This window comes from Xiphophorus maculatus, chromosome 15 (assembly GCF_002775205.1).
Source record: "Xiphophorus maculatus strain JP 163 A chromosome 15, X_maculatus-5.0-male, whole genome shotgun sequence".
NCBI classification, from domain to species: domain Eukaryota; kingdom Metazoa; phylum Chordata; class Actinopteri; order Cyprinodontiformes; family Poeciliidae; genus Xiphophorus; species Xiphophorus maculatus.
The window spans coordinates 6,663,702-6,683,749 of NC_036457.1; the positions used below are offsets into that span (position 1 = coordinate 6,663,702).

At 36.5% G+C, this 20,048-nt stretch overlaps 1 protein-coding gene across 7 annotated transcripts in view; it reads right to left on the minus strand.

Moving 5' to 3' along the window:
• Positions 1 to 20,048, minus strand: part of LOC102224710 (disks large-associated protein 2-like) — a 102,308-nt gene that overhangs the window by 37,350 nt on the left and 44,910 nt on the right. For 6 of the 7 annotated variants that reach the window (XM_023347556.1, XM_023347555.1, XM_023347554.1 and 3 more), the window contains 3 exons: positions 10,403 to 11,556; positions 3,063 to 3,280; positions 1,749 to 1,898 (listed from right to left, as the gene is read on the minus strand). In XM_023347556.1, the coding sequence (XP_023203324.1) occupies positions 1,749 to 1,898; positions 3,063 to 3,280; positions 10,403 to 11,556 (1,522 nt within the window). Of the gene's footprint in view, positions 1 to 1,748; positions 1,903 to 3,062; positions 3,281 to 10,402; positions 11,557 to 20,048 lie in introns of all 7 variants that reach the window. The other variant, XM_023347558.1, reaches the window with a different exon arrangement.

The window sequence follows — 20,048 nt, forward strand, 5'->3', positions numbered from 1 at the left end:
AGCATATGTTTTTAGAACATATGCTAAGATATGTTCTTAGCATATAAACATATGCTAAGAACATAACTAGCTGGTAACTAGCTGGTCAAATCCAGCAGATTGGGCTAACAATAGCCTCATCATTGTCATCCTTATCATAAAGTTATAAAGTGCTTCTGTGTGAAGAAGACTCAAAATTTGCTTTATCTTTTTAGGTGAATTATTTAAAATGAAGTGAAAGAAGGGACATTACAGGTATTTCAAAAGATATTTTCCATGACATGCTGCAAAAAAGTGTGAGAGTAAGAACTCTAGCAGATAACAATTTTGCTATTTCTTGTGTTTTTAAAAGTATCCTGCTATTCACAAATCAAAGTTATATGTTCTATATGTCACTGTGTATAAATATGTTGTATTTATGGAATTTATACCAATCTGTGCACTAGAATAATTGTATAAAAACATAATCATTCTCTCTCTATTTTATATTTATTCCACAGAAACTTTAAATGTACATCCAAAGGAGAGCAGCTGCCTGAATGTATTCCCCTATCTTTTGACCAAAATCTCTCCTGCTGTATCCCCTTCTCCATATGGAAGCATTGGAGCTGGCTCTGTCATGCATCTTCTTACTGCAGCAACCCCAGCGCATCTCACAGTGGAGGTCCGAAATAACTCCCACAGAAGATCCAGCTGTGTGAATCCACACACAGTATTAAAGAGCGACATACCTGTAAAGGTTGGTGTGTAATGGATAGTTAGATATTAAAATTCATTGTTCAAGCTTAGTTTTTTACTTTGATGAAAAGCAATTGATTAAAAACTCCAGTTTTTTAAATCCTAAAATAGAGCAGTGATGAACTCGGCATCAGTATAATTTCCAATTCATTAATTTGACCTCTTCACAACACAAAATTTTGAAAGGAAGTAGTAAACGTTACATGACACTTAGTGATATTTACTTCAAAAACAGATCCAAGTATTTAGTAAAGAAGGTCAATTTGAAAGACAGAGATATTTTTGACCATCAATATTGAGAACATATCCCTTCACACTTATTGGCACCCTTGTCTTTAAATAAATTAACCTTTTATTTCTGTATTTTATTTTCTTAAGGACCCACATTAAGTAAAGGATAGTGTTGAATATCCCTAAATATCCAAGAATCCACCACTTAGGTCCCGTGAACCTTGGGTTAGGAGAGGAATTAAAGTGTTAAATTTTCCTACTGAATTACATTTTGTAAATCTTTGCCTGGGTGCCAATAAGCAAGTCAAAAGTTGTAATGATAAATGCCTTAATTGACAAACAGATTTGTAAATTAAATAAAAAGTTATGTGTACAAGTTGCCATAAATAATAGAATACTCATTGGTCATATATTTTGATTTTTAGACTGCTGAAGCAGCTGGCAAATGATATAGCTAAGTTAAACGCCATGTTTTAATAACAGTCTGATTTAAAACAATGGTTGTCAAGAGAGGATGCCACATTTTGGTAAACACTTGTTTTCATGACAGCTCCCTTTCTTTGTCTCAAATCTTTTATGATTTCTTTTTCTGTCTGCTTAGCTTTAGTGTCAAGTGGTAGAAATGCAGACGTAAGGAGAGAAGATGAGGATTAAAACTGAGGTAAGAACTGAGAGGTGTTTCCACAATAACTGTACAAATAGTAACATTATATTGAGCTGTGAAAATCGTGCAAAACAAAAGGTAAGTTCATTTTTACATTTGAAGTTATGCCTCCTTGAGATGGATATTTAAGACTCACCTGGCTGACGCAGCTAGCTTGACTGAGAGTGCTAACGGCACGCATGTAGCTCTGGTTGCGAGAGCGAAAAGGAGGGGGATGAAAGGAGGTGGCAGGATCCAGCGTGACACTTGGGTGGGGCCGCAAATCTCTGGTTTGCAAGTGGTAACCCTGGCTGAACAAGGACAGGAGCAAGTTGGGGTGGGGAGACACAAAATTTCTCAGTTTAAAAACTGTTTACTAAACTGTTGCTGGCAAAAGACACTGTATGTATAGACAGAATCCAGACAAAACAAAAAAGATCAATTTAAGAACAGTTTTAAATGTGAACTATGTTAACATCAGATTCAGCTTTAAGAGTCCAATTGTACAAGAGTTACACGTAAATGAGTGTAGATTCAGAACAATGACAGATTATTACATTTGTGAGCTTTGCAGAAGAAACCATAGGGTTTTTTTGTTTGCATACAACCGCAGAAGCGATCAAAATCCCACAGTGATGATGGTGAATAAAAGGGCACAGAGCACTCAGAGGCAGAGAGAACTGAGTAGTGCATGACTCCTCGCAGAATTTGTCTCTATTTAAAAGTTACAGTGGCTTAAAGCAAAAAATTCACAGAGACAGTCAACATTATAAAAACAAGTTCATTTGAAAATTATGCCAGTCAATTAAAAGTCAATAAAACAACAGGTCTGAAACAAACAACTCCAGTCACCTCACACGGGAACCCCCCAAAACTCAAAATCATTGCTAATGTTTTACATTATGTTTTAAAAGTCAACAATTTTTCTAACATTCTTTCAATTTTTGTTGAAGTTCAGATAACTGTAAAGAACGCTCAACTACAAAGGTGACAGCAGTGTAAAGGTTTAAGTAACCACTTCTTTTGTCTGCTAATGACAATTTCCCAGAGCCCCGTTTAAAAAGAGAAATCCTGTCTCTTTAATAATTATTCTAAAAGTTAAACTTAATAGTTGGGCATTGGTTGAAAGAACAAGAAGTTCCCTCCGGTGTTTGACAATTTGCAAATTCCCATTTGTGTGGAGGCTTTATTTACGTCCATTGGGCTATTGCCTCTTCCTGCACTGTTATCATTACTTTTTTTCTTACTATCTTTGATATGTATTTTAATTGTGCAAAATAAAATAAACTAACCTAAAAGGTATTAAATCCCACAAATGTTTCACTTGTACACCAGCATTTTAGTTGATGTCTTCCCCGGCACGGTTTACTTATTTTTACTTATAAAGCAAGATGTCTGTCATTAAAAACTGAAAACTAAACCATAGACATAGCTTTGACAAGGACCTGCTGTGCTTGGCAGGCAGCCCTACCTTTGGGAGTCTAAATGGGGTCTCTGCATGGCTGATTTAAGGACAAGAGCATCAGGACGAATGGCTGCCTGTGGAGAAGTCTTAGGACTCGTGTCGGAGTCTCCGCTTTCATCCTCCAGCTCCCCCATAGCTTTGACATAGCTACTGCTCCGCATGCGGCGACATGGAATCTCCTCATCTTTGTCACCGGGGTAACCGCTCCACTCATCTTGGGGTACCTGCAGGACACAATACGTCTTAACGCAAAACACTGTCATGCTTAGTCCAGTGTTTGTGGAGAAATGTCAGACGGATGCTCCTTTTTCTCTGAGTGCAAAATGAATGCCTTATTTTAGTGATTAGCATGTACAATGGTGCCCAATGAGCCAAATGAGTATGAGACGTTTGAGGCAAACTGTTGCATAAAATCTGCTTGTTTAGGCTCAATAACTGTTTTATTGACCTCTGATCTTCGCCTCCTAAAATAAACTATTATTAAACCTCTCTCTTTCATTAGAATAAGATAGAGACATCCTCTCCTTTAGCCAACATTGATAAATATTCTGATTCATTCTTAAAAACATTGAAATAGGCACATTGTGTTTTGTGCTGACACACTATACTGCATCTTAGACTTTCTTTGGTCAAAATACAAGAGCATGAAATTGAAATGCCCCATGTTCTGATACAAGTCCTGGATTTTAAGAGCTGATGTTCTTTGCAATAATTTTAAGGGACAAAGTGAATATTTGGAACTTGATGATGCTATTTTTTACATGATAAACCTCTGAATTGAGTAGAGCTTTTCCTAGCATCATTTATTATTATTGCAAAAGATATAATAGCAACCATTTCAGGTGGACTACTCTACTGCTTTATGGCACAACATCCCCCTTGAAGGCAAAAGTTAATAACTGCAGTATATTTCACAAACAAGCTGTCTTTGAATCAGTCAATTAGTCAATCAATCAAGTTTATTTGTTTAGTACATTTCAGCAGTACGACGGTTCAGGGTGCTTTACATAATAAAAACACAAAGTTACAAAGAAAACATTATACAGTCAATAATTAAACAGACATGTTTTGATGAGTGCATCACCAAAATCACTTAAAATATGTTCATCAATGTTTCATTTACCAACCTAAATGAAACAGTGGACCTAATTCTGGTTTTAGGAGGATTATTTGGACTAATCATCAAAATACTGTTAGTAGGTCATAGTGACTTTTTAAAAATTATTATTCTGGTACCCAGGTTTGTCCAGCAAACAAATAATGAGTCCAGGTAGGTCTTCAGAGACAAGTGAAGTTGTCTCCTACTGCAAAATCATTCAGATCAGCATAAATGAATTATAGACCACCCATCCGTCAGTTGATATGCTAATTGATCAGTAATGGCATTTATATATTGTCATGTAAGATCTGATGAGTAAACATCAATACTTCTTATTGGGACTTTGAACCTGAGTGTTTAGAACATGAGCTAAGATGAATTGATTTTGTTTTAACTTGCATAAAACAGAAAGAAAAGAATGTGTTCTTTTTAAGGGTGAACAACAGTGCTAGCAGAGTAAAAAGTTAAAAGAAAAGACTCTTGACTTTTTCATTCTGTGTTACAATAATTCTAGTTTGATTTGTGATCTGGAAGGGACAAAAATAAGCCGAATGGATTTCTTGTTCCAACTAGAATTGTTGGTAGAAGAAATCCCTGTATTTTTGGTAAATCTGAGTGATTCAAACAAAGCTATATACAAACGAAGACAGTTTCAAACAAAATTCATGGGCTGAGATATTTCATAATTCTGAAACTCAAAGTAATTTAAGACAATGAAACTTGCACTCTCAAGCAAAATGAAGTTCAAAAATCTTTTCTGTATTACGTTCAGTATCACCATGGAAGTCATTTATTGTATAGTAAATGACAAAGACTGATATACTTTTCCAGATTTAGCAGTATGACATAATGCCTGTATTTCTTTCCTCACCAAGTAAAGCAATGACAAAAGGGGAAAGTAAATATATTAAAATTACTTTCTTATTTTATCCAGGAAATGTCAATTAGTTTTAATTAATTACCTTAGAGGGCTTTATGTAATCACAGCACTGGAGAACATTCTGACAGCTACAACATTCAAATGAATGTGCCCATATCTGTACAACATCTGGAAAAAACTGTTTTAAAACATTTAAAAAAACCAAGTTTTATATTCTTATTTTGTCCTATCTTTTTAACAGCAGAAACTCTTTCTGTTTCCAGTGCTATCTTCCTCTGCTGCTATTGTAAGACGATAAATCATGTTGTATCAGCTCTTTGCATGTCTTTGGTACAACCTTTCAGTTTGAAAGCTCTGTGTGTGTTACTTTTAAAAATTTATGCATCAAAACTCTCACATTATGACTTTTATGTTGCAATATTTTGTAATTTTAGGGGGCGAGATAAACCAGGGTATGACTCTTGGAAAATATATGTGATATTCAATGCAAAGCAGAGACTTGCATTACTGAGCTCCAGAACGAATGAGCAAGTGATATTACACACATAGGAAGGCACTTACCTGCTGGTTCTTAGATATACTATGAACTCAGGAATTTGTGATACAACATTCTACTACTCTGTAGTAAGATATTTCCACTGCTATGTTTCTTCAGTCTTGTTGAAAAGTGTTTCTTTTAGCATTTGCATGTTTTTTTTAACTGGATAATACTACATCCAATAAAAGTTTCCCGTTGTTGATGCCTGCTGGAAGAATAAGCCCTGTCAAAACACTGCACATATACACTGTAAAAAAAATACAGCCCTCAAACGGACAGATGGGACATATGCACACACATGTTTGGATACATAATGTGAGATGGAAACTAGAGAAATTTATTCAGCAAAGTACCTAATGTCTGATTTAAAAATAATTTTAAAAAAGCTATAGGGCCAGACATGAAGCATCTGTAATTACTTTCCTGTCGCTACTGGGCCAGGTATCGGTGTAAAAGAGATGCTAGTGAAATTAATTTTATTGATTCAGTCCCTATTGGATTAAGAAGAAAATTGGATTCAGAAGAAATTCTAGATGCAGAAAATTACATATTCTCCTATATGTAACTATCTGAATGCTGAACTAGCATTCAGATAGTTAGAATCTGTTCTAAGTATCATAATGCTCTCTGAACCTGACAAAGTGCAGTGCTGCCTCATTACTTGCAAAGTTATATTTAAAGGTTCTTTTGAAGTGCCAACAGTTACTGTCATGATTAGTCACCAAAAAAAACCCTCCTCTGTCTGCTAGTGCAACATATGCTCAGGAACATTTTCTCTGTGCTCTTCTCTCTTTCATTGCTGTAGCAACCTTGATTATTAAAAAATTGAATTCATTTCAGGTTTTAGAACAAAAGGAAGATGACTGTTAAATTTTAAACTTTTAAAGAGTTTTATCCCTGATCTGTTGTATTCCTTGGTATTCAAACTGCAGATTTTTACTCACTAATAGATTTTATTTAGTGGTATCAGGGACAGAAGCTGGAAATACTTTTGAGATTCTACTCTGTAAAAAAACTAAAATCATATGCAGTTTTTCTTATATATAATATAATGTACTGTATTGTGTTGGAATAAATTCTAATATCCTAATATAATACATTGAGATTTGTAGCTATAAAATTTTAAAAAATGTCAAGGTTCAAGGGCTCTGAACACATTTGTAGGCAAGGTATGAATAGCAGAAGCTTGTGTTTGGTTACAAGTTATTACAAGTTATAACTAATTCTTACAAGTACTAAGTTAACGAGTCCTTTTTTTTCTGCTAGCTTCACTTAAAGCACCCATAAAAAATATCTTAATGCTCATCTTTGCTGGGCCTGTGTAAGATCTCCCTATAATTATGATTTGAGGACAAATTAGTTTATAAATGAGTTAGTTTCACATTTTGTCTGCTCAATTCAATAGAAAACAGTAAAATCAATAATTAAAAGTAAACTAAAACGGAGGCGTAATTTTTTTGACCTGTTTATCGATCTAAGGAAAGAAATGGCTGCAACATTTTGATTGTTTGAGGTGTTTTCACAGGGGTCTCTCAGATTTAATTCAGGTTGCATTAAAATGGGGACTTTTTTAATAGTTCTGAAATTAACATAAAATACGAAGTGTCAGGAGGGAATTCAGTTGTGTCATATCAGAGAAAAGCTTTTTTTGGTCCTGTAAAGAACAGCTCACAGTGCAGACTCTCCTCTGCTCTTCTAGTCACTCACTTCATCCACTTACATGACTTGGCTGTGTCTCTGCCACAACTGCTGAACTACTGTCAGAGAAACCACATGAGCTGATTGCTCCTCTTGGCTCTGGCATCGAGGAGTCTGTCTCCATCCCTCTCATTCTACTCTGCTCATGTCCAAAACCAACTCCTGTCAAAATTTGACCTCTCCCTCTCCTGTTTATTGAATTTAATGACAGAACAGAAATATAAAGAACTAAATATCATTGGATGTTTCAAAATGTGAAAAAAACTTAAATCATTATGCATGACATCTTTTTGTTAGATTTATCCTTCCCCACACGAGTGGAAGAACATCCATCCATAATGTGCTAAATAAATTAATAAGCCTTAATGACAGCAGCAGAAAAAGAATAATTTTCATCTTAATGCGCAGCCATTGATCATCTGAGACTGTATTTAACAAGCCAGCAATCAGTTATTGAGGATGTGCACCAGCTCATTAGCACAACTGTTAGAGCTCATATGATGCTATACCTGAAAAGATGTGCTGAGCCTCTGAGGCAACTAGACAGACAAGCTGCTTTACAGCTTCATTAGTTAATATAACGCCAAAGAGAGTTTGTGTTTAAATAATATTTGGGTAAAAAATCCAATTCACTGAAAAAGTTTTTACACCAGGGTGAGTCAGTCAGCAGTTACTTTCTAGAAAGACTGTATTTGAAAACCTCTTTGTCAGATCAATGATAAACCTAGTTTGGAAGTGCCTACACTTGTTTCTGTAAATTTACTCAGATCTCGTTTCAGTAAACTAAGACGGATAACAAGCAAGCACAATTTTCTGTTAGGACCTGACCAAATAATTATTTCATGTACAGCATTGTCTTGCAGAAGCATTCATTATAACCAAAAACATACATTTTATTGAGATTTTATGTAAAACATAAAGCTCTGCATAATTGTGAAGTAGAAGGAAACAAAGATCAATGGTATTTTTCTTTAAAAATGAGATCCTCAAAAATGTATAAAGCATTTGCTTGGGACCTTGTGTTGAATTTTATTCAGAGGTATCATTGTAAAGCAGGCCAAAGTACAAACAGATGCAATTTTCTGACTTATATTTGTAAAACAAATTATAACTATAATTCTTTTACTTTTACAGTTCAGTGCTGGTTTGTACTTAATATATGCAACATGCATAAATCTGTGGCTATCGGGTGACAAAATGTAAAAGTTCAAAGAATATTAATACATTTGTGAATCAGTGTCAGTGGACCAGTTACAAGGCCCCTAAGCAGTAAACCAGCAGATGTAAGATTCTTTTTTTCCGCCTACCAATTCAAACAGTTTGTATATTTCAACATGACAGCCTGCAAAAATAACCTGTGTTCTTTACTCAGTTTTAAGTTACTCTGCACAAGTCATCTTTTTTTAGAGTTGTTTTTTCCCCAGATGACAGTTAAAATTTCCTATCCCTGTAACACTGAGTTTACTTTTTTAAATTTCCTCTTATGTGCCTTACTCACACTCTTAGTAGCTTAGGTGATTGTTTGCTACAAACTGAGGTGTATGCTCCCTCGAAGGGTGGTCAAAAAGATTACAAAGGATGCTTGATGTTTTTCACAGCGAGGAAGTGTATCAAACACAGCCATTATACACACTAAAGTGTTTGACAAGCATTTGTCTTTTCTTATAGAACTACAGGCCGAGAGAGAGCATCGTGTTTCTACTGTCACTCATGTATTTTTAGATTGAAAAGTGCATTAACTCCTACAAATAAAATCAACAAGCAAAATGCAAAATCCTGAATTAATCAAGAGCAAATGTAGTTGTAGTTGTGTTTGCTGACACTTTGCAGATTTATATGCTAGTTCGTGAACTATCTCTATCAATATAAAAGCAGTTTAAAGGACATGTTACCAAACTGGTGGGCTAAAAGCTTCTGGAAGAAAATAATACATACTACCAACCTCCAATCATTTGGAGAAAAAAAAACGCTAAAAAAACAACTCAGAAAATAAAAACTATTAAATCTGATTATCTAACTTATTCTTTGCTACCACCACTGTACAAAGCTTCCCTTTCATTTCCCCACTAAATAGGCTTTTCTTTGTGAACATTCTTAGAACAGATTGTTCCCATGTGCCACCTGCAGCCTCTTCATTTGCCCAACACGGAGACCTGCCAAAACATGCTTCTCTATTAAAGGACTCCATATAGCACAGAAAAAAATAGCATTTTTTGCTTCTATGTCTGACTGAATCTCAAGGCATCACTGGGAAAACAATATCTATGTAATCTAGTCATGGATAGACAAGGTGCTGTTCTATCACTATTCAGATGAACTATCATTTGTAAGCACTAAACAGTAATCTTTACATGATACAATGTTTTTAGTCATAATTTTACAAAATTAGGCCGCAGTATAAGTCGTTGATTTGGGTGTGAAGGGACTGAATGGCAATATAAACAATTCCCTCTTAAGGATTTCTTTTTTTAAAACATTTTCTGTCCAGTTATAGCCTAAGCATTTATAGAGTATCATTGTTTGCTTGGTACTTCAGACTAGCCTATAAATCACCTAACTTAAAATGACTTACAGTTGAGCATTTTGCTTCCTTCCTAATTTGGTTCACAAAGTACTTTTTTACAAGAACAGTTACGGTAGTTTGATTCATTCCCATTTCTTTAGATGATATTCAAAATAGTATTTCTGCAGGACTGCTCTTGCATATATACCGTAGTCCAGGGCAATGAACTTTGAGTTTTAATTGAAACAGTCTTAGTACCTGGTAAACCAATAGTGTACATTAATTATTAAGTTTAATGAAGAATTAAACTGGAATTTGTTATCAAAACAACAAATTTTGTTATCAAAATTCCAGTTTGATGGACTAATGATGGACTAAGACTAGCAACAAAACATAACCAATGTATCCTTTCTAAATATACACGCCAACATAAAGTTGCATCCATAACAGCTCCAATATACATATCATCACCTTCCTAAAATAATTATGCGATTTTGTTTTTTTTTTGCCAAAGCTAATTTTGGCAACAACAAAAAAAAATCACCACCCCATTATTTTGTAAATAGCCATTATTTTAGGAAGGTAATAATATTATAAAAGCAATTTTATTAAGTAAAAGCACACTTACCTGAAGGTAATGACATGCTCGTGAAGACGTTTTGAGGTCGGTGTGCATCATGGGTTTGTCCAAATTAAGCGATGACTTCCTATAGGCCTCCTTGGCTTGGCTGACTGTTAGTGTTGACCAGGAGCTCCTCTTCATAAATTTGCCCTCGGGTGCCATGGCCATGCTTTCACAGGCTGAGCACTTGACATCATTGTTACTCTTGGAGCCCTTGAGCGACATTTCACCAAAGTGATGGCTGTGCATGGATTCTGGGTAGCAGTGGCTGACATGTTCCCCGTGGTGTCTCGACATTATACTTGGTGTGCGGTAGGTGCTGTCACTGTCCAAGTTGTCATCAGAGCTCCACCAACCTCCAGAGCGGTGCTTACGTTCTTTACTTTTGCTCCTCTTGCTGCCATGTTTGGTGGAGTGGTGGCCATGATGGTAATAAGACCCTGCTCCTCCACCTCCTACATCACCTTTTGTGCCATTCATCTTGGATGACCCCTCCAAAGAGTGGGACTTGGTGAAGAGTTTTTGAACAGAATGAACGAGGTGTCTGATGCGGCCGGGACTCTCGCTGCGTTGCTCAGTGGTTGTGGACGTGCGTTGGTACTGTAGCGTGTGGAAGCCATCGCGGTGAAGTGGCAGTTGTTTCTCAAACTGGTCTAGCAGGTTAGCTGGAAGGCGATTGCTTTTAGTGCCGGCGTGGTGGGAGGAGGCAGCAGCAGCGGCTGCCGCAGCAGCGACAGCCGGCGAGGTGGCGGAGGCCGTGATGGCAGCACAGTCTTCCCGGGTGGCTGAGTCGTAATACTGAGAGCTGTAGTGCATTCTGGGGAAGGTGCTGCTGGAGATGTGGTCTGATGCGGCAGGTGGGGGCATCATGACAGGGGACATCATCATGCAGTCAGAGTGGATGGAGCTTCGGGGTGAGTACCGGTGGTGGAAGTCCACGGGGCAACTCTCTGTGGGGCTGAGTAGGTATGACGGGTGGCGGGAGTCAGAGCCATGGTGGCCATGGAAATCGTGAATGTGGGGATCGTAGTCCAAACCATGAGGTAAAGGGATATGATGCTGGGAACGACTGCCCGATAAGCCCTTCATGTTCCTGGCAGGGGGGAGACGTCTGCCTTCATTTACCTTCCGAGGTGGGGACCAAGATGTAAACTTCTGGTCTGATGCAAAGAAGAAGAAAGAAGGAGAGGAAAACATTAAATCACTGAGTTAGAGGAATCAGGGAATCATAAGTCCAGTCTAAATGTCTTCATTTGATCTCGTTTTTGGCTATTGACTTCAAATGAAAAATTATTAGCATAAATAATACTTAGGCATAAGGCCTAAACTGGCAGAGAATTATATTAAAGTCACAGTTGAGTTCAATGAAAACATTTCTCTCAATACAATAATGTCCAATAACTCTGACTCTGAAAAGTTTTATTTGAAACGGTCACACGGACGGTTTTCTGTAGGTGATTTATTGAGTGCTGTAATGAAAGGAAATTGGAAAGTCAGCGATTTGAATAAATTCCAAGCAACAAAGAGACACGAGAACAATGCAAGTAAAAAATAGATCAGAGATTATTAAATCGTTTTCTGTGACTCAGACACAAAGAGCCTCTTCCTTTGTTGTCTATTTGCAAGAATACTACTCTGTCACTATACTACACTGTAGACACACTGAGGTAAGATACTTGCTTACCTCATGTCTCATACAGAATGCTTAAACTGTGTATTTTTCATTTTTTTCAGTAAAATGTCTTTTGAAGCAACAAAAAAAATCTAATTTCTCAAGAGACAAAACAAAAAGAACACCACAACAGTTAAACATGATGGTGGAAATGTGATGATTGGGCCTGATTTGCTTAATTTCTCTCTCTACCAAAAAATGTTGAACAATACTTAGCCACCAGTATTGTCACCTTGACATTGAGTTCAAGGTGACTCATGTTTTGAAACAGGACAATGATCCGAAGTTGAACAGTAAGAAAATCTCTGAATAGACCAGAAAAAGTCACTCAGTCATGTTAATATGGGAACACATATACCTGTGATTCCACATAAAACAGTTTTTTTTTTCAGTGTAATTGCATGCAAATTGTAGATAAAGTAATTGGAAAAGAAGCTGTATTAAACCCAAATGTAACACATTCATTAGTGAGAAAAAGTGAATAACCAAAAGGAAATCATAAGCAATCAACACTTAGACCAGAGCAATCAAACTTACTGAGTTAAAAAAGAAATAAAATGGAAAAGAAAGAACATTAGGCACTCCTTGGCACAAAATCAACTGTATGGGGGATTATTATCTGTTCATTTTTAAAATGTGTTTTGTTTTTACCAAACTTTTTGCTCATTTTTCAGGATCGGTATTTTTATTTTATTTTTCACACCTTTCCCTTCATGAGCACCTGGTTCAGATTTTCTAATCACATCACCTGAAACATGTTAGTGTCTTTTCTCAGTTCAAACATCTCCTGCTTTGTTTTGCTCTCTGTCACAGACTTCTGTCTTTTGGGAGCCACTCATTAGAGTTGGGTGGTATCTTAAGCTTCTCTTCCTTTTTATTCCTGTAATAACAGTGACTTTGTTTGCTGTTATTAAATACGTTGCTAAAGTCTATCATTCACAAGCTGTCTGCGTCTATCATTCACAAGCTGTCTGCTTGCTGGTAAACTTGCATTTGGTTTTTGCATTCAACCAATTATTGCAACAAGCAGACTGAATCATATTGTGCCTCAAGAATAAAAGACTGTGAACATCTGAAGAGAAGCATGAGCTAACCATGAAATTGAGCTAGAAAATTAGATTTTGAAATGTATATCTTCTTAAACTTACATTTAAAAATTATTTGGTAAACCTTATGATGCCTAAGTTACAAACACAATATTTAAGAAGCTAAGGACAACCAAAACAAGAAAGGAAATAACATGGAAACTGTTGTATTGAGTGTTGGTTTTTAAATAACAAGTCTCAGATTCATGCCATTTAATCTTCTGTTTGAGTAGGTTTCCAATACAGTCTTGTAATTGCCGCAGTTTTCACAGCTAACTAAGCCAAATTCTCTGGATTCAGTGCTAAGTGTTAATTTTCTGTTGTTTCCCATCAATGAAAGTATGGGCGTATGCGTGTCTGAGTATATCTGTGTGTATGTAGATACACCAGGAAGATGCCACTAGTTGTGAATTTAAAGATCGGAAACCTTATTATCAATTTTAAAAAGTACAAGTACATATTTACCTTAGCTAGGGCTGGTATCTCAAATATGTACAGTATGTATACGAGGTTAAGCTACTGCAATAAAAAGATGACTTGCGATATTTTTACGCATCTTTATCAATAATGCCAGTAACTGTGGAGGGCGTTGCAGCGTGACGCTGAAAGATTAAACAACATGATTCAAGTAGATGCTTAACATATACAGCTACTGTATAAACCATTGCCATAGTTCAGTCACCTCAAGGGGTTTTCAATAAATCAGACATTTAGGAAATGAAAGCCCTTGTAAGCAAAGATAGGATATAATAAAATGATTATGCAAATGAAAAAAGACATAGAATAAACTGATCTCTCACTTGATTATTTCAAGCAACATTGAGTTGACAATTTAATTCGGACTTCAGCACCCAACTAACATTTTCAGGCCAAGTTGAATCTGCCCAGGTGTTTTTGTCACCTTAATTTCCCAATTTTTCCTCCTCTTTCCTTATTGCTCATCCTAATCTTCACTTGTGGGATTTGGTGTCCTATTGCAGACTAACCGCAATCAAATGCTTCCAAATGAAGTAGATTTAATTTGTTTTTCTTGCATCATTAGCATAAGTAGCAGAATGTTCTGCCATTTGGCATGATGAGAAATATTTTAACTATCTAAACAAGATTGTGAAAGTTTAAGATAAAAAGGAGGTTTAAATAGTTCAACAAATGCTTCAGCCATCTCTGTCTGATCTGTTATAAAGATTTATTTATAATGTTTCTAACTTTCAATGCAAACGTCTAGATCTTTACCTTTTCATTTCTGAACCATTAAGATATGAGTCATCTCTAATCGAAGAGTATGTCCAACGCACTTCTGTGAACAATAGAACTTGTGCCTACAGCTTCCTGTACAGAAACATAGTCTGATTCATAAAATGGAAAGATGTGATCAAAGCTCTTAAGTACACACTGGAGCCCCTGAAGTGTGTGCCATTCCCCCCGTAATTAATTAAGTTCGCTGCAGCAGGAAACCCCAGCCTGAAACAGGGCACTTCATCTTACATAACATTTGGGATCTCTAAATCTTGCACAGTATTTCAAAGGAGCCAAAAATAAAAAGCCCAGTTGCCATAGCAACCACCACTAAAACCCAGGAATTGTAGCTGGATTTTCAAGGCTGTGTGGGGTTTGGTAGATCTCAGTATCAGAAGTGTACAGGAGACACAAATAGCATGCAGTGTGGTGCAGATTCTTTATTCTTGAAGTCATGGCTCGATTTGCAGAATGGACTACATTTGAATAGGTTTAGGAAAGTAACTGTTGAATTATCAAGCTTTTGCGCAAACTTTAATTATTAGCAGCAGCTACAAGCCGTAAACTAAATGTAAAACTGACATCTTTTGTATCATGCCTTTTTAGAGGCTAAATATATTTCACTCAAAGAAAATGCGTGTAAAAATGTGCAATATATGTAACCAGAATAGTTTTTAAATAACCTAAACCAAGCCGGACTCCAGATCAGCAAAGGGTGGATAGAGTAACTACAGCTCCTGCCATTTTAAGAAAAGCAGTAATTTTTAGCAATTAAGTCATAACCTATGATTATAGACACGTGACCTTAGTTAATATTTAGGTAGAGTGACTCCAACCCTTGTGGCAACATGTAACTGTTAAAAATGTTTAAAATAACTTTACTCAGTGACTTTTATGTTTACTCACTCCTAGCAGAGAGTTCTCAACATATCTGCTTAAATCCCACAGAGTTGTGATTGTTTGTGTTTATGAAAAAAAATGCTGTTAAACCATTCTAAATGACTTTGACAATAACTCTTGTTTATTAACTCAGTCATGAATAATTATTTGATTAAATATAGCACTGCATTTGGACGCATGCTTTACTGTTCATCACCTGTTTATTAGTCAGAACCAAGAAAAGCCAGTAATAGTCCATCTCTGCATGCTATCAAGAATTTCACATCTGATTTAATGAGTCAAAAGCCACACAACATTTGTTTCCACCCTCATAATTTCTGATTACAGAAATTATCTTTAGGTGCATTTATTTCTTCATAATTAGTTGCTTGGAGACTAACCTTTCAACCTAGATTAGATTTTTAATATCAGTTAAATCAAACTGAGCAAAGTCTATTCACCCTATTCCTTTGGGGGGAGAGAATTATGAAGGGGAGAAAAACTATTAAGAAGGCAATAAATACTTTTAATTAATCAGTCAATCATTCAAAAGTGGTAGACATAAAACTATTGTTAATATCATGCAATCTGTTTTAATCACTGGTGCTGCTTGAGTGCACACGACACATCATCCTGCTGCCAAAGATACCTTAATTATGTATTATCTGCATATTAATGATTTTGAATTTGGTACATTTGCAACTGCAGTAACTATAGGAGAATAATGTCAGTTTATTATAAGTACACATAAATTATGATCCCAAAATGAAATTAAAGCCATATAAATACAATATGTTCACTGTCTGAAAATACAATAATTTATTTTAGCACGTCTCAAAACCAGTGCAACAGACTGCTTGCCACATATATATGTGACATGTTAAGTATTCAGACCATATAACAACTTGCTTTTAGTGTAACACACTGAATTGGTCCCCTTAGTGCTCAGTGCCATCCGAAGTGCGGTATGCATCAACATGCACTAGCACACAGTTACCAACTCATCAGTCTCAGTGAGGGAGGTCATGTCAAGTTAAAGAAACCCAGCAGACTTTTTTTCCAGAAAAAAATGAGCTGTGTCACATGGCTGACTCTGGACCGCCTTCGGGCAGCAGCAAGGAAGAGGAAGCTTAGCTCAACTCTGTCTTGGTCAATACCTCCCACTCTCCCAGCATTGCAGTGATACCGTTTTGTTGCACATTTAGCCTCCAGCTCATCTGCCTGAGAGATAGTTTCAACACTTTATTTGAACAGATGTCATGTCTCTAAAAATTACACCCAACCAACACCATTGTAAACTACCCACTTTACGCCAACACAGAAATGTTATATTATGCGCTCAAAAGAATTGTCAGTATATTAAGACATTTATAACTACACTTTATATATGCATATACAACACCTATTATATATTGAAATAATTTTGTATGTGTCTATATGACATGAGGTACCAATGAGTTAAGGACCTTTTTATCAGATGCATGCTATCTTGAGTGTTAATTTGGCTACTCAGGGTGATTTAAGCAGTTTATACTCCACTCTCCACAACTGATTTACATAAACAATGGTGCTTCAATAAGCCAATGTTTATTTTCTTAATTCTTGAGGAGAACAATACCTTCCAAACATTCTCATGAATACGCTAGGCTGCGTAACATCTTGTACTAAATGTCCACAAGACATTAATGAGCACTTTCTGGTTTCCACAGCTTACGCAACAGCTATTGTGCTCGATGAGTAACAGGACATTTCCTTAATGTGCTCCCGTCAGCACCTGATCCTGTGTGTAATTTTTCTCCATCTGAAAAAAGATGAGACACTGAGAAGAGAGAAATTAGAATCGGTTTGTGGAAGAAAAAAAACTGAGGGGAAACCCTCTCCTTTGCTCCCTGGGAAACATTGTGCTAAGTTAAAGCTTTGCTGCAGTCAGCGCCTGACCAGAACACCACTTTATCTCCAAGATGCTTGTATAACTTGAAATAAACTTGGCTTCCCTCCTCCACAGTAATACACAGCGAGCTAATTCCACAGCAGAGATCTTAGCAACAGGCAGCTGAGCTGTTGAGGTATTTTGCTGAGACATTACTACTAGCTATTGACAAAAGGAGGACAGGATGTCTCCTCCTCCCAGTTAAACAGACGTTCCACCTTCCTTTGACCAACAGCTTCCTGTTAAACTGTTTTGTCTTCCACCTCAGCCATAGGCTCTTCTGTCCCCAAACAGAAATGCTATGTTTCTTAGTAATGTTACTCAAGTAAACGTAACCAAGACCATACAATGGCCTGACATTGATGTGAAAGATATTGTGATGCCCTAAACACTGAGATGAATGAGTAAATGATGGTACTATTAAAGGTTTACAGTATCAGTTAATTTTACAGGAATGCAATAGATAAAGCACATTCAATAACCATGTTTCCACAGAGACAAACGGCAAAGACCACAAGTATTACATAAGGCTAAAGTATGTTAAATCCTGCAACTGAGACAAAATCATACTGCATTAGTTCAAGCTTTGCAGTAGTCTGACTTTCACCTTTTGATATCCACCCACTCCCCTCCCACTGCTGCTGTTCTCTCCTCAGAAAGCAGACAGAACTGATGGAGTGGTAGCACACACCCTGAACACAGCCGTACTCCTTCTGTCTTCTCCGTGCCATTCTATGGAAGAAAATCCCTTATAAGGAGCCCGTAATCACCCACTGCTAACTGTGTTGCTGCCTTTGAAGCCTCCCACACACGAAAGACAATGTCTAACACAGAGCTGAAACATGCTTTCCTTCAAGGTTTCTCTTTGTGCCTTAGCATAGACTTGTACATCGATTGTATGATTGCAGTGTATGAATAAAACAGACCGGTACGATGGAAAAAAAAAAAAAGTGACTCGGATGCAATGAAAACTTTTCCTTCAACTTTCTGGGCTCCACTATAAACTTGATAAAATACAACAGAATGTAGTCATGGTTGGTGAGAAAAAATATAACCCTTTCCACATTGATTCCGCTTCTTCATATCAAACACAAACCTATTGTTTAAGGTGAAGTATAACACTGCCGACAAAACAATATGGGGAAAAAAAAACTGATGTGGGAGGCTTCAAGTTGGCACAATGCTTCTTCTCATTCAGGTCCTGCAGAAGATGCAGACAAATCTCCATGGTAATAACTCCTACAATATGTAAACATAGCAAGCTTGTGCAGCCTGTGTGCGATTGAATATTGAGATCAGATCACTTCATCATATTGATCTGAAAATGAGATTAACACTTGAGAGAAAACTGTTAAATACATAATAAATCAGGGAAAATATTTTATTTTGCAACTCGCAAGTAATACGTACTTTGTGTTTAGCAAACGTGGGAAATTTTAGATTCACACAATATTATTACACCTGCTTTACTCAGCCATATTAAAAAGTGCGGAAATATTTCAAGAGTGAATCTGGATCGTTTAGCGGTTTCTGAAGGTGTGTATGCTTCATTTGAGATTCATTATTGCATGTATAGTACAGAAATGAGTCCCAGTAGCTCTGACACTACAGGTGTGCAAACAGGTTCCTAGTCAAACCTGGCACTATGATCCATTCTGAGAGTTTTTGTTGAGCTTGGGCATTGTCAAATACAATTGAATACACTGGAACACACTGAGCAACACTGCTCAAATTGTGAACAGTATTGCTCAGGTAGCTTTTGGAGGCAATCTGAAACTATTTTATGTGTGTTAGCTCTGCAGTCTGAACTGTGATGACTCCCCTCAAGCAGAGGAGTTACTAATTGGACGTTTACTGTGTAAACGACAGCATTGTTTCAATTAGAAAGTGCTGCAGGCTAATTTAAAATAACAGATATCTTCTGTAGAACTCTAAATATAGGAGTTCTTTGCTAAAAATCTTAATGAACGTCTTGTGTGATGCTCACGTCAATAAAAAAAGGCAGGGTTCAGTGAATTAATAGGACGCCAAGGGATTTTTCTTTCGTTGTTTGATGTTCTTGTTTATTGAGCTCATTACTCGTTACTGGCTGAGTAGCCTAAACCAGTAACTTAGGCTGCTGGTGGTACATGTGGAAGTTAGAACCATGTTGCTGGTATTGTTTAAATCTTATTTACATTTCATTCTCTTTATTCTTCTACCTTGTCGTGGCTCTTTACCATAAATTGAGCTTGTGAAAATTGTATAAGTAATTGCTAAAATGAAATGCAAGGCAACCTGAACCATAATAGTTTATTCTCACTGACAGAATAAACTGACAGTAAATAGCATTCTTATTGTTATGTAGAGTGGTTACCTCAGATGTTTTACCTCAGATCTAGTTGTTCCAAATGGATCTAGAATCAATCAATCAATAACATTTTATTTGTATAGCACATTTCAGCAGCAAGGCATTTCAAAGTGCTTTACATCATTACAAACACAGAAACACAATGCAACATAGAATCAATAATCAAAACACAGCATTAAGTCAAGTTCATCAATAGATTTGTAATTGATTACGTTTCAAATACAATTCTAAACAGGTGGGTTTTTAGTTGAGATTTAAAAGAAGTCAGTGTTTCAGCTGTTTTACAGTTTTCTGGAAGTTTGTTCCAAATTTGTGGTGCATAGATGCTGAAAGCTGCTTCTCCTCGTTTGGTTCTGGGGATGCAGAGCAGACCAGAACCGGAAGACCTGAGAGGTCTGGAAGGTTGATACAACAACAGCAGATCTTTAATGTATTGTGGTGCTAAGCCGTTCAGTGATTTGTAAACTAACAACAGTATTTTAAAGTCTATTCTTTGGGCT